At 41.6% G+C, this 14,553-nt stretch overlaps 2 protein-coding genes across 5 annotated transcripts in view; both read left to right on the forward strand.

Annotated features, from left to right (window-relative positions):
* LEMD3 (LEM domain containing 3) overlaps positions 1-4,160 on the forward strand; it is a 40,979-nt gene extending 36,819 nt beyond the window's left edge. Inside the window, exons 11-13 of the mRNA XM_064701874.1 lie at positions 1,441-1,546; positions 1,633-1,711; positions 1,962-4,160. Of these exons, the coding sequence (XP_064557944.1) occupies positions 1,441-1,546; positions 1,633-1,711; positions 1,962-2,125 (349 nt within the window). The 3' untranslated portion in view covers positions 2,126-4,160. The remainder of the gene's footprint in view (positions 1-1,440; positions 1,547-1,632; positions 1,712-1,961) is intronic.
* A 907-nt stretch (positions 4,161-5,067) lies between these two features.
* MSRB3 (methionine sulfoxide reductase B3) overlaps positions 5,068-14,553 on the forward strand; it is an 81,535-nt gene continuing 72,049 nt past the window's right edge. The window contains exon 1 of one of the 4 annotated variants that reach the window (XM_064701876.1): positions 5,068-5,268. In XM_064701876.1, coding sequence (XP_064557946.1) covers positions 5,068-5,268 — 201 coding nt within the window. Of the gene's footprint in view, positions 5,282-5,699; positions 5,716-14,553 lie in introns of those variants that run through there. The other 3 variants (XM_064701879.1, XM_064701877.1, XM_064701880.1) reach the window with 3 other exon arrangements.

Raw genomic sequence — 14,553 nt, forward strand, 5'->3', positions numbered from 1 at the left:
ATGGGATTTGCAGAGAATTTTAAGTGTTATCAACACCCTTATTGTAGATGCTTCAAAGGAGATTATGTGAGCTGTATTGGTTAGTCTGAGTGGTACTGAAATAAGTCCATTCCTGAAGCTTCACTGTAATATTTATTGGTATGTGGTATTGGCTATTTTCCTGTTTCAGAATGTTAGCAGTTCAAAATGTCTGCTGTTAATGGAACTAATTACTGAGGTGTTATTTTTGTCATAACAGTCTCCCTTTTTAGCCTTTATCTTTGCTGTAAGTTTCAGTGCTTTTCAGTACTGACCCAGTCCATGCCCAACAGGTGCATTTAAAAGCCCCAACATTTATAGACTAGGAGTTGTGTTTTGACACTTGTCTTTAGTGCCTATGTCCAGTCAGCTATTTGGAACATTGCAACTTCTAATACACTGAATTTTTGTAGACCTTTTCTTTTGGAAGCTGACCTAGCTCCATTACTGGACTGCTGGATTGCATTCATAGTGGGATCCAATTCCATATTGTACTCCCTAGTGCATTCTTCTTCTGTGAGCTGTCTTCCAGAGGACTGTTGTTTAAGGAAATAGTTCTTATCATACCCTTGTAGTTATCTTAAAGAAAACACAAACAGAAATCCAGAGCCCTCAGTGCAAGACAAACTGTATTATTAATCTGCTTGTGTCATTAGAGGAAAGAGGCATATGTTCTTGTTCCAGACCTGAAAGGGATGAATGCTTTCATCCATTTAAAACCACCTAAAACACAGAATGTACCAGTCTCTGTGATTAGATTGTCAAGTATTGTTTTGACGTTTGCTGTGGGTACAAGGTATGTTTAACAAAACTAGTTTTAGCTGCTCTTACAGCGACTGTATACTAACAATAATTACTGAATTCCTTTCAGTGATTATACCAGTAGCTGTTAGAAGCAGCCCTATGAAAAAGGTCTTTTTTCTTGGCTTGAGAATCATCTGGGAATATACTGGTTAACTTTTTTTATTAATATTAGCACAGCACATAATCACCTCTCTACTGCCAAAAGTCAGGGAGGAATCATATCAAGGGAACAACTTGTCTAACTTGTTCACTTGTACATTATGAACCCTCACATCACAGCATCAGACTTCGCTGTGTGTTCTAGACATTTACTGTGCAAGGCAGACACATGTTTTTTTAACTATCAGTCTAAGCACCAGTTGGATAGGCCCATTTTAGGACAACAACCCACCCCCCAAAGAAGTTACTTCTCTTGATTTGTAGGGTTGAATTTTCTAAAGTGGACTATGGGAGACAATTTATGGTGTATTCAGTAGGAAAAGTAATAACCTGTCCCAGAGGCATTTGCCAGAAAATTATGTAAAGTTACAGAGAAACCAGACTCAGTAGGGAAGTATGAGAATGTTGTGAATGTTTAAAGAATTACATAGTCCCTTAAATCTTTCATTGTTTGCCTAGGGAAATAGGTGATCACTGGCATCTAGCAATTCAAGAAGCAATCTTGGAGAAGTGCAGTGATAATGATGGAATTGTTCATATTGCCGTAGACAAAAATTCACGTGAGGTGAGTGTCTTTCCAGTAACGTCATAATACTTCATCCTTTTCAGCTGGACTGGCAAAAAACCCAAATCCCTCTTTCTCTTACTTAGGGCTGTGTGTATGTCAAGTGTCTCTCCCCGGAATATGCTGGAAAGGCTTTCAAGGCATTACATGGCTCTTGGTTTGATGGTAAGGAATGAGAGTTTATAACAAAACATAGGTAGAAATTACCCATGGATACGGAAGATGGGGGCAGTTTGAGTTCTTTTAAATGGTGAAATATTTGGTATCTAAAGTACTGAGCAGTTAAAAAAAAATTTAAACTAATAATTAGTAAACTAATTTTGATGTAATGAAATAGTTGTGTTTTACATCCTGAAGCAAAATGCAATAATACTGAACTAGAAGGTTTCTCTTTTCCTGTTTCTTTGCCTCGTAGGAAAGCTGGTAACAGTAAAATACCTGCGACTAGATCGGTATCATCATCGTTTTCCCCAGGCTCTTACTTGTAACACTCCACTGAAGCCATCAAACAAACACATGAACTCTATGTCACATCTGCGTCTTCGGACAGGCACAACTAACTCTCAGGGAAGTTCCTGAGAAAACTTTCTACAACTGCTAGGACTGTTACTTGCAACAGGAATGTTCCTGTTCGGCCGCCGTCTTCCTTTTTTAGTGCTTTTTGTATGTAATACTTTAAAGAATTAAATAAAAGTTCAAACGTTCCAGAAGTCTTGTTTCCAAAGGGACTTAGCAATGAGGCAGTAATACTGAGCTGACAAAAAAGGAAAAACAAGTTGTTTCACGAAGTTTTCTGGGGCTATAGTAAACCGATGCATTTAAGTTTTGCATGAGGAATACCAGTTTCATTATACATTTTGCAGATGTGGTGACGTATTTTTGCACCAAGAAGTGTTTTTGCTAATACAAAAGCATGGAGAAAAGAAGACTTCCTGTATTTCCATAGTTTCCTGTGAAATAATCTTGTGGGTATTTTGTAACAAGCAACCTACAGTTCCTGATGGTGAATAAGTTAAAAGAAAATTCACTCAATATTAGTTTTTTGTTGCTATATAAAAATCTTTTTCTGCAGCTGGGGTATGGGGAAAGTGAATTTGGCATTAGTGGTTGCATATCAATGTGAGGGAAGATGAACTGATTGCGGATGTACTGGGTTTTGTATATAAATGTAAATGCTGGTGGTGGCAAAAAGGGTTGTGTTCTGTGAGGATGTCTGCGTCAAAGCAGCAAATAAGCTTCCTATTTTATTCAAAACCTATTGTTTTATATGGTTTTGGCTGTACCATGACAAGAGGCCAAATACTTAAAAGTGTTGGATACAGGTTAAATATCTTTTATAGGTTTTATATAAAATACCTTACTGATTTTGTGTGAAAGGTCTGATACCAATTGTAATGAATTCAAATTTGTGAGCAATAAAGAAGCAATTGGCAGATACTGGAAAAATATTTTGTGAAAAGCTGTATTTATTATTACAAGTGTCAGGGCTGTGACAAAATACCATTGGATTAAATGACATTCCCAGTATATTATAACATGTTTTAATTCTCCATTTATGTGTTAAAATTTAAAAATTCCTTCCTTGCAACAATTTTGGCTCATGCAAACTAGTGCAGCTGACAGTAAATCTTGTGATTCCAAGCTTGTAAATTTACTAATGTTTACCTAGAAGTACAAAATTGTTGCTGAGAAACTTAGTTGCAAATCTAAGATTATTGGCTTTACTAATCCCCACTCCTACAACCATTTTACCTAGTTATCCAGCTGAACATCCTGTAGGAGGTGAGACTGGAAGCACACCAGTCCCACAAATTTTACTGAAACTCACTTTACTTTGTAGATATGATGGATCTGCAGCATGAACTTGCACAAATAATGCACGTTTTTCTTACAGTTAAGTAAACATGATGCACACTATTCTGCAACAGGAAATCCTATTGTGCCTTACCTTTGTGCTTTTGTGGGCACCATGTTTATTATTGGAGAGTTTGTTAACCGAAAAATTTTAAATCCTCGGTTTTATGTCTCAGATGCTAATGAATGAGTATATATAATATATAATCAGCCATGCAGAATTCTACTTACCAAGGACAAGTACATATTTTTGATGGGTAAGTGGATTGTGCCAGGTCTGGTAGATTTTTGATGAGTTTTATTATATACATATATGTATATGTATAATATACATGTATATGTATTATATATATGTATATAAACTAATTTTGTTGTATTTGATGTGCATCATAGTGATTTGTTAACCTGACCTTAGTGACCCCATCTTGTGACCTGTTGCAAGAGTGAATGTAAAAATAACTGTGGCATTTTAAAAGGTCGCCTCGATGCAAATGCATCTATCTTGCTTCTAAGATATATTTCTTGTAAACACTGTACATTTTAATTGTAATATGTACTATTATGCAGCTTATTTTACCCTTAACTGTTGACTGATATCCCTTCCTGCAAGACAGGGGAATATGTATAATATCTGAACATTTGAGAAAAATCAGATGTTTGTTGTAACTTGTCATCCTATCCTGTAAAAACAAACAAAAAACCAAACCAGACTCGAATTAAAGGTTTATTAGGGGTTTTTATATGTGTCTCACCTTCTAGATATTCGGGTGTCTCTGACTCAAATGCTTTTCTTATCTGGGGTGGAGGGGGAGATTGATTTACAGCCATGTAGTTAATTTTTAGTATTTGTTAGGATGTGAATGGGTGCTGCCGTGAGCTGACACAGCCGAGTTTCACTTAACTGTCAGCTTGACTTTTGTCCTGATTTTGTTCACAGGGAGTATAGAGACATTACCTTGCTTCCTAAGTCATGCCATGTTGTCTCCCCTGTTAAAGGACAGGGCTGAAAAGCCTTAACCTTGTGCTTTCAGCCTCTTTCTTGTACTTTGAGGTACAAAGAGTCATGAAGGGGATTTTGGTAAAGTAACAGAAGCGATTGGCTTTTTTTCCTGCCATTATCTTGCTTTGTTTGAGAATTGTTTTAGTGACAGGTTGAAGGTTTGGGGGTAGGAGGAACAAAGTAGGGTCTGTCAGTCCATTATTTACATATACGCGTCCCGTGAGGAAGGGGAGCAGGAGGAGGAAGAAGCTCGATGTCGCTCAGTTCCCTCCTTTTTGGAAGCTAGGCAGGGTGGGCACTGAGCGCTGTGGCAGTTTCGGGGCCGGTGCTAACGTGAGGAGCTGGCTCGGGCTGGGAGCCGTGGGCCGGAGCCGCTGCGGCGCTGGCAGCGCTGTCCCCGCTGCCGGCCGGCGCCGCGCAGGCAGCTGAGGGACACGGCAGCGCCGGCTCCGCTCGGCCCGAGCGCTCCGGCCGGGGCTCCCTTGGAACCGCAGGAAGGTCTCTTTAAAGGGGCGCGGAGCCGCTTCCTCGGCCTGCCCGAAGCGCACCCTTTAACCCTTCAAACAGGGCGCTTCGGCCGTGCCGCGGCGGCGGGACGGGGCAGGGTCCCGGCCGCCTCCCCGCGCTGCCGGGTGGTGCCGGGCTGCGGCGGGAGTCTCCCGGCTCCATGTTCATATTTGGCGTTGGCCGCCGGTGCCCAGGAATTTCCCGTCATGCTCCCCGGGCGGCGGGCCCGTCACTGCGCTCCCGCGGGGCGGGGGGGCCGGGGCCGCTCGCTCGCTCCCTCGGGCCGCTCCCATGCGCGCTGCGCCGCCGCCGCTGCTCCCCGCGCTCTGCCTGGCGCTGGCGGCCGCCGCAGGAGCCGCAGGTAGGAACAGCAGGTAGGAGCTGTACCCGGCCCCCCGCCTCCACACCGGCCCCCGCTGCCGTGCCGCGGGGAGGGCGGGCCGGGGGCTGCGGCGGGGGCGAGGGGAGGAGCGGCCCCGGCGGCGCGGGGGGCCGGGCCGGGCCGGGCCGCACCTGCCGGGGCTGCGGAGGGGAGCGGGTTGGTTGTGACGGGGACCCCGTGGCCCCTGCCGGCGGCGGAGAGAGGGGCTGGGGTCGAGGGTCGCTCGGGTCGGTCCCCGTGTCACGGAGCGAACCCCTGACAGCGCTCGTCGCCCCCGCAGCCCGGCCGTGCCGTTCCCGTGGCCGCCGCAGCGCCTGGACCCTGGCGCGGCGCAGGGCTCCGGGTGTCCTGCGCGGTAGCTGGAGCTCCTGACTCGAACGGGGCGCACCGCAGAATAGCTGGCGCGGGGAAGCAGCGCTTGACCAAGTGCGTAATGAGTTCAGTTCAGCCGCGATCCCCAGCTCGGTAAACTGTGCAGCGCTAGGTCAAAAAGGAGCTTAAACTGCACAAATGAGCTCGGAATTTGGTTGTGTTATTCTGAGGAAGCTCAGTATGTTCGCTGACTAGGTTTGTTTGGTGTTATTCTTCTGAAAGATACAATCGATGCAAAGGATAAAGTATCATTTATTTCTTATGGTCCCTTGCCCAAGTTGATGTAGCTGTACTTGCGTCGGAATATTCCTGGAAACAGAAATGAGACTTAATTAAGCTTCCTGTAGTATTTGACAAATTAGCTATAAATGCTCTCTTTCCTGCTTGAGCTGAATTTTCAGTCATCACCCTCTTAGCTCAGACTGTCTGAAGGCGCAGTGATCTTAAACAAGCATAGCTGTGTATTAAAAATGCCAAATCTAACAGTAGTTATCTACAGATAAGGCCGAATGTCAACTGTTAGCTAGTGATAAATGCTGTAAGGCAGTCTCTGAAGGTGTTCTAACCCTGAACACAGCATTTAGAAAAGTATAGAGCCCTACATTATATATGTCATGCTTTTAGCTCTTTTTCTGTTCTTGCTATTAAAACTGCTCTGAAGATGAGTTCTCTGGACAGATAGAAATCAGAATGAAAAATCTGCAATGGCCAGATACTTTGCCTTACTGATACGGCTTGCTTATGGCCAGTCACCTTTAAATGGAACAGCCGTCTCCAGTCCCACTATATCACAGTGCCACTCATTTGAATCCAGAATTTAATGCTTAGAATTCGTCCTGCTTATGTTCTTGCCCTTGCTGAGTAGACATAAGTGCTTTCTGTCTTATTTGCTGATGATTCCGAACTTTTTGTTACGTTGCTGCGTGCCTTTGCAGTTCGTCATGATTCCTTGTCTGCCAAATTTGGTTGGTAACAGTGCCCTTTGAGTCTGATTCTGGGAGTAGTTTCCATGTGGCTTGTCATCTTAATCAGACGTTTGCTCATAGTTTCTAAAAGAATCTCCTGCCTCATTTTAGACATGGCTTATTTTAGAACAGTATTTTTCAACTGTCTTTTAAAATTTATGTAGGGAATTAACTATGGTTAGCAGTTTAACCAGAGTTACTAAATAATCCTATAATTCTGAGATTAAAAAAGGATTTTTTTAAAACATAAAGTTCGGCATTGCTTTGTTAAAACCGGCAAAATTAATGGAGTTAAACAATAGATAGTTCAGTCCAGGATGTGGTTGGTCAGTCCTTTTCCCATCTGATGTATCTCAGATCTTAATAATACACATTTGGCATGATCTTTTAGGAGGAAAAAACAATTCTAATTTTCTTCCAAAAGCACAGTCTTAAAAAATAGTGCCTTTGTAGATCAGGTAATGTTTCTATAGTTGGTAGCAAAGCCATATAAAGTAGTTGATCCTAGACAAAAATAAAGTCTTTTGACTGATTGACCTTGCTCATTTTTCCAAGTGGTAGCAGTTACTCTTACAGGGGTTGGTTAATTCTGATGCTAATGTCAGTACATACTGTAAGAATTCCTTATTTTTTGTTTGTACATACCATAAGAATTCCTTACAGCTGTTTGGTAAGGGCCAGCTTGCACGTGAGGGAGGTATTTGGTCCTTTGCCCTGTTATTTATGAAGGTATGGAGGATCTTGTTTACCTACTCATGTTTTGTCAGCTTTGTAAGCTGATACTTGTTTCTGTACCATTAGAGAACCAGCCTATTTATTACATTAGAAATGCTAGAAAATAGCATTTATCTATTAGGTGAATTGTTAACGGTTCTTTTGTTACTTATTTTAAAGGATGGGGTAATAAGAGTCAGTAGAGGAAGAGAAGAAAACACACTGTTAAGGATTTAATCTTCTCAGACAGAAGGTTAAGAAGTCTGCCTGTCTGCATCTGACTGGCATTGCTGCAAGCCAGCAATGCAGTAAAGCCATCCAATTTGGAGATAGCTTTGTTGAGCTGCATAATGCAAGTGAGTGTGTCCTCATTACAGAGCAACTCTTAAGCTACATGCAGCATTGTATTAGTCATAGGTAGGGAAAATGACCTTATTTTCCCCTTTCTATTATTTTTCTTTTTCATTAAAAGCTGCAGTTTAGGTAGCACCCAGGCTATGTATGAACTTAAGCTATGGAGGCTTTAACTGATAGGAAAGTGGGATAAACATTGGCCTAATTATAGCTGAGTCTAGTTCTAGTTTATGGATTCCTTAGCCAAAAGATCCCTACATGGACCCTCAAATTCCTGGTGTGTTTATGACATTATAATTAGGAATTACTGTTGAATAAAGTCAGGTGTGGATTTATCTTACCCTGAGTAACTCTGAAGTTGGTATGCTTATTTTGGAACAAACTACAAGATTAGACAGAAATAGGGTTTTTCTTTCTCAGGAGTATTCATGTCCATACATGGAGTTATTTCAAAGTTACTTTTTCCACATAAAAACAGAAGTCTTTTAAACAGAACAACAAAAAACCTGAGAGCTTTCAGGGCTTTTTTTTTTTTTGTGTGTGTGTCTCATAGAGTAAGAAGTGGCTACAGGCTAACTTTCCCTTCTCTTACTCACCTTGCTTTGGTAGGATTTATTGTTCTCTTTTCAGAGGCTTCATTTCCCTCAGAAGGATAATTTGTTCTCAGTGAGCTATTAATTTGTACTAGTTTAAAAAAAAAAGCACAAACCCAGATATTTAAGTCCTTCTCTGTGGTATTTTGTGAATGTATAACCAACTTGCAGTGTTTTTAAAGTAATTTTCAACTAACCACTTAAGAAAAGGAAGGAAACACATATTGCATCATTAATTTCTACCAGAAGTTGAAGAATGTCATTGTGTAGTTCAAAAGGGATTTTTGTGTCTTTAGTTTATGAAGACACTGATCTGTATTTTTTGTGTGAAAATAAGGTAGAAGAATTCTTTGAGAACCCCATTTATGGTGAGGTAATTGGAAATTATAATTTATCTGCTTAGCTCCAGCCTTCTGGTTCTCATTTAGCAACCTCAATTCAGCATTATCTGAAAACCACACAATCTAGCAACTGGATCTGGGAATAAAGAGGCTTTTTGCAATAAGGACTTTAAGATCTGAGGAATTGAACGATACTAGCCCAAAGCAGGCAAGAACAATACTTACACTTATAAGGTGCTAACACAGTTCTGCTGTCCTCACAGACTAAATTATAGTTCAGCATTGTTTTGTAAAATAATTATTAGCATAAATACTTCTTTATTTCCAGAAAGTTTTGGATTTAAATGTGATTCAGCTTAGACAAAGTCTAAGGACAGGACTTCTGCAGAGGTCCCCAGTTTGCTTTTTCCTTTCAGTAGCATCTGAACATCAGGATTGATGATTTCTTTGAACTGTGGGCAGCAGCTTAGCAAAATGTACATGGCGTGCTAACACATTGTTTTGTTGGGAAGTGTTACCTCATCCAAGAAATTTAAAGAGTAATGTTGTGCATGGCATTTGGAAGTATTTCCCCACGGGTCTCTTTAGCTCTGTGTTCTTCCAAAAGGGGACAACGCCTTTGCATTTCACCTGATGGAAAACAAATCCCTACAACCAGGGAACAACAATAGTGCTGATGGAATGTAGCTGCCAAATGCCACCACTTTCACTCTCACCACACAATGAAAATGGAAAAAAAAATTCAACACATGGAACCTTAGCAGCTTCCTGGGGAAGTGATCCATGCCAGTTGTTGCCAAAAGGAAACAGCCCACAAAGTGTTCCTTCTGGCTGAGGGATTGCCCTGTTCTTGTTCCTCTCCATTCTCCTGTGCGTGGTTCTCAGGGAAATCTGCAGGCAAGGCTGTTCCAGATGCCTGCACAGAGAGTCGAGGTGATTTTAACAACTTCTAGGACCTTCGAGGTGGATTGGTGGGTGGGAGCCACATGGACGTGTATGGAACTCTTTCAGTTCATGCAGCACAGTGAGTCTGGCCTTGGCTTTCCTGCAGCTGGTTCAAGAGCAAGCATTGGTGTCTTGGTTTGGAAAGACAGGAGTCTGCTAAGGAAGGCAGGAGCCTCCCCTGAAATGGAAAATGTAGACCCCCTCCCTCTGAATTGCTATGAATTTTAAATTAAGGGGCACTCAGGCAAAAATATTGGAGCAGAAATAACAGTTCTTTATTAGGGAAGAAAATAAAAACATAAAATAAACAATGCAGCAAACCAAAACAAAACTGACAGAGTCAGAATACAACCTGACACCCTCTTGGTCAGGGTGTTGGTAGCAGTCCAGTTGCAATGGGGACTGCAGTCCTCCTGGAGTGTCAGGTGTGGTTCTGTTGGAGCGGGGATCCTGTAGAAAGGGTATAGTCTTCCTCTGAAGACTATCCCGTGGAAGAGGCAGCTGTTCCTCTGGGAGGTGTTCCAGAACCTCAAGATTGTATCCAGGTAGGAATGCTTGGCTCCTCCCTCAGGGCGGAGCGTCTCACAATGGGGTGCTATAGTCCTTATCAGTAATGCAGTGACATTCAATAGCCTGTTATCAGCAGATGTCTCTCCAGAGGGAGGGGTAGTTGTGGAAGAGATAAGGAAAACTGCTCACTTAACAGAAGACAACTGCCATACACATAGCAAAAAGAATACATCTTGCCTTGCAATCTGGGACAATTGGTTTGATATAAAGTTGCTCAGTTGGCTAAGAAAAATGGTTAAATATAAAAGCAGGCTTTGCCACCTGGGTCAGATTGTCACCATCCTGCTGCTGGGAGGAAGCTTGATATTCAACATAAAACCAGTGCAGATCCACCCTAGTGTGTCCTGATGATGAACAGTCAGAGCTTATACTCTAGTTCGAGTCGAATTTGTCCTAATGGGTGATTCAGTAGTGCACTGATCCAGTCTGCACAATGCTGAAACCAAGGCTTGCAGATCACATTGGTTGGGCTTCCACTCCTGCACACCAACAGCATTGTCAGTAGCCATAGCACACATGTGAGAGAGAGATGGGAATAAGACAGGAGCAGATGCTTTGGCTGCCAGCTCAGGGACAGGTGGAAAAGTAGAGGTGAATCAGTTAACTGTGAAGTTACAGCCCTGAGATGCAAATTCAGAAACTCTGCAAATAAAATTATTTGAGTTTTCTATAGAGTTATCATCTCTGCTTTTGAATGGCTACAGAAAAGGAAAATCAGCCCTGTCGGTCAAAGTCTTAATATTTAACTGCTATGTATTTTTAGACTCTATCTTCATTTTTTCTTTTTTTTTTTTTTTTCAGAATTAAAATCAGTGCTTCATCAGATCTTGTATGTACATGGTGGAAAAACACTGTGCGAACAGCACATCTCTTAACATCTCTTTTCATGAGAGAAACCAAATTGCCTGTGTGTATGCTTGTTCTGTGTAGTCCTGCTTTTCCTTAAAGGCAAGCTCACAAAAGGGACAAGATCTTGTAGCAAATTAGTGACTCACTGGGACCCACCATATGCTCCTGGTATCTAAGCTGCTACCTGGCATCCCTCATGCAAAAACACAAGGCAGCTTTGCTACTCGCCTCTGAACTCGAGAGAGGTGCTGGTTTGTACCAATTTATTCTAGCAGTTGTTGAACCATGCTGGGAAGGATTACAATAGATATTTTGTAAGACTCTAGGCTCTTCTCATGAAGTCTTAAAATGTGAAATACGGTAGCTGTCTGGGGAAAAACAAGCTCTTTTTGTTTCTCAGTTACATATGAATTACAGACCAGTACATTTTGCGCTAATGACAGTCAAGTAATAACTGTGGCAGTAATAAAGACAGTGTAATAGCTGAGTGATGTAATGCTATTTAAGATGAGAGAAAGATTTTCAGAGCATTATCCCATTTCCACAATCACTCTTGTAGACTAAACAAGCCAAGCGCTTAAAAGTTTTTGCAGGGATTTGGCTTTCTGAACCACTCTTTTTGTTTTTACTTCTCCTCTGGGCTTTCCTCAGCTGTTTCTGCCCTACACCCCAAACCAGAAGCATATTCCAAGTGATACCTCACTGCTACTGAGCAGACCAGACTTCCTCCCAAGTCCCTCCTGTTATGGATTATGTTTCTCTTTTTTAATAAACTCCAGATCGTTATCTGCCTTTCTTTTTTTTAAAATAGTTTCACACTGTTGGCTCAATTTATTGTCACTGTTACCTTGACATGCTTTTCTGCTGTACTGCTGCTAGTCTGGCATTCTTTTGATTATTTTGTGCATTTGAAGATTTCTTTTAAAGTCTAAATGTGATTCTTTGTACTTGGCTGTATTGAATTTTATCTTGCTGGTTTTTGACCATTTCTCCAATCTATTAAAACCATCTTGAATTCTGCTCAGCTCAGAGCAGTGTTTCGCACTCTTTGCAGGCTGGTGTCTCTGCAGTTTTTAGTAGGACTACTTGCTGGGTTTTTGGCCCTGGTCTGTAGGAGAACAAGTGTGTTTATTCAAGCAGCTCTGCACCTGTGATAGAGGACCTTGATCCAAAAGAAAAGTGCTTTTCCAGTTTGCTTTGTCTAAATGTATTTTATATTTGAGGTCTGTTTGATTTGCTGCTTTCCTTCTGCCTGCAGAGTGCAAGGAAAGAAGGAAAGTATGTTAGTTATGGGGTTAGGTTTTGGCAAGCCCATCATGGTGGCTTACTGCTTTCTAATTTTCATTGCCTGTTTATGGATTGTTTAGTATTTTGCTTCAAAAACGTTCTGTGTGTTGAAGATAGATTTATGGCCATGTAATTCACTTGTCAGTCTTTTCTTCCTTTTTAAAAATGGATAATACTCTGTTCCTCTTGAGATTTCCTAAAGGCAAAAACCTTTCAAAGGCAAAAACCTCCAAGGTACATGCTCTTTTCTGGACAATTTCCCCTCCTTGTTTCCCAAGTGCTTAGGATAAATTTCTTAATCTGTCTGAAGAGGAAGAGCAACCTCAGGGAAAGGTTTCAGGCACACAGGACTGCTCCATCATCCTGGAATATAGTGATCAACATTAGTCTGCCTAATTTCTGATGGTCTCATATTTATGCAGCTAAAGCACCTAAGGTGCAGTTCTCAAGCATGAGATGGAAAGCTTGATAGACTTTGATAAAGATTTCTCTTAAAAAAAGGACAGGACAGGACAGGACAGGACAGGGGAAAGGAAAGGAAAGGAAAGGAAAGGAAAGGAAAGGAAAGGAAAGGAAAGGAAAGGAAAGGAAAGGAAAGGAAAGGAAAGGAAAGGAAAGGAAAGGAAAGGAAAGGAAAGGAAAGGAAAGGAAAGGAAAGGAAAGGAAAGGAAAGGAAAGGAAAAGGAAAGGAAAGGAAAGGAAAGGAAAGGAAAGGAAAGGAAAGGAAAGGAAAGGAAAGGAAAGGAAAGGAAAGGAAAGGAAAGGAAAGGAAAGGAAAGGAAAGGAAAAGGAAGGAAGGAAGGAAGGAAGGAAGGAAGGAAGGAAGGAAGGAAGGAAGGAAGGAAGGAAGGAAGGAAGGAAGGAAGGAAGGAAGGAAGGAAGGAAGGAAGGAAGGAGCAAGCTTTAGCAAATTCAGTGACAATTTTTGTGCAGAGCAAGGTTTGCACAGATTTGAAGTTTCAAAGTAGTCACTGCAACTACTTCAGGCAATTGCCTCTGCTATTTCTTAAACAGTCCAATTTCCAACCTGATAATCTCATGTGTTGGTTTTATTTTCTTTGTATGTTACGAAGTTTTTTGTTTGTTTTTTTCTTTGTATTGTATTGTTGCAAAGTGTGAAATTAGCAGATGGGCTTAATTGATTATAGGCTATGGTTTATTAATTTTGTTATTTGCTTTGCCAAGCAACTACACAGAATTCAAAAATATAGATAACTGTATTAGAATGTGAATTTTTCTATACATACATACCAAGGCTCTAAAAGTGACATACTAAGCAAATGTATCAGAATTCTAATCAGTAATTATAATTTCAAAAATACTCCAACTGGACATGGAGCTGGCATGTCCTTCATTGTTTTATCCTGCTTGGGGATGCTGAAGGCTCTCACTGAGACGTGCTGAAGGAAAAGGGCCCTGTGCTGGGGTCGGAGCTGAGTTGCTGAGGTTTAATGCCCCTGAGGTCTGGGTGCATGTCCGAGTTGCTGAGGATTTCTAAGAGATGTGAAATATCAGTACCAAGATGGGACAGAGGGGCCCTGATGGTATAAGTGTAGGATTTTCTTTTTTTGGAGCATGAGTCCAAGTAGGGCAGAAACAAACTGCATTTTGGGGCAATGCTTAATGAAGTTCCTGACAACTGGCTGTGCTGGGAGGGGCTGCCTGCAGATGCCTGCTGCTGCCTCTGCTGAAGCAAGTGGAACAGATGTCACTTTTAGGGACAGATTATGCAAAGAAAATGTCAGCATTTATCTTAGGATATTGATCCAGAGGAAAGCTAAATTACAAAGCCTTGAAAGTAGCCGAAGGTTGGGAAGAGGAGAACGGAGCTGGTGCCTGCATTGTTGCCCTGTGCACCCCAGCTGCACCAACACTGCCTGGGGTGCTCCACACATGCCTGTGTGGCTGCTGCCAGGCCTGGCACTGCTGTAAGTCTGCTTTAACAGAGCAGGAGAAAATATTTATGGGTTTTTTTCCCCGACGGTAAGTGCTTTTTTGCTCTGCAGAAAAGGTTTTGAATGGTTATTGCAAGTCCAGCTGAAGGAGTATAGGATGAGTATTTAGCCTTTTGAATGCATTTGGGGCTGGGAAATGTGGATTGACAAAAATGTAAAGTTTAATAAATATTTTCAATCAATTAAAAGAGGTGGAAGAGACATCTTAGTGTTTTAGACACTTGGAAGAGGATTAAAGAGAAGGGAAATAATTTAGGCAAGTTTTGCTAGAATTAATACTTCTTTTGTTCAAGATTTGAAAAATAGCTTTAGGATGCCT

This window comes from Zonotrichia leucophrys, chromosome 1A, assembly GCF_028769735.1.
Source record: "Zonotrichia leucophrys gambelii isolate GWCS_2022_RI chromosome 1A, RI_Zleu_2.0, whole genome shotgun sequence".
Classification (NCBI taxonomy): Eukaryota; Metazoa; Chordata; class Aves; order Passeriformes; family Passerellidae; genus Zonotrichia; species Zonotrichia leucophrys.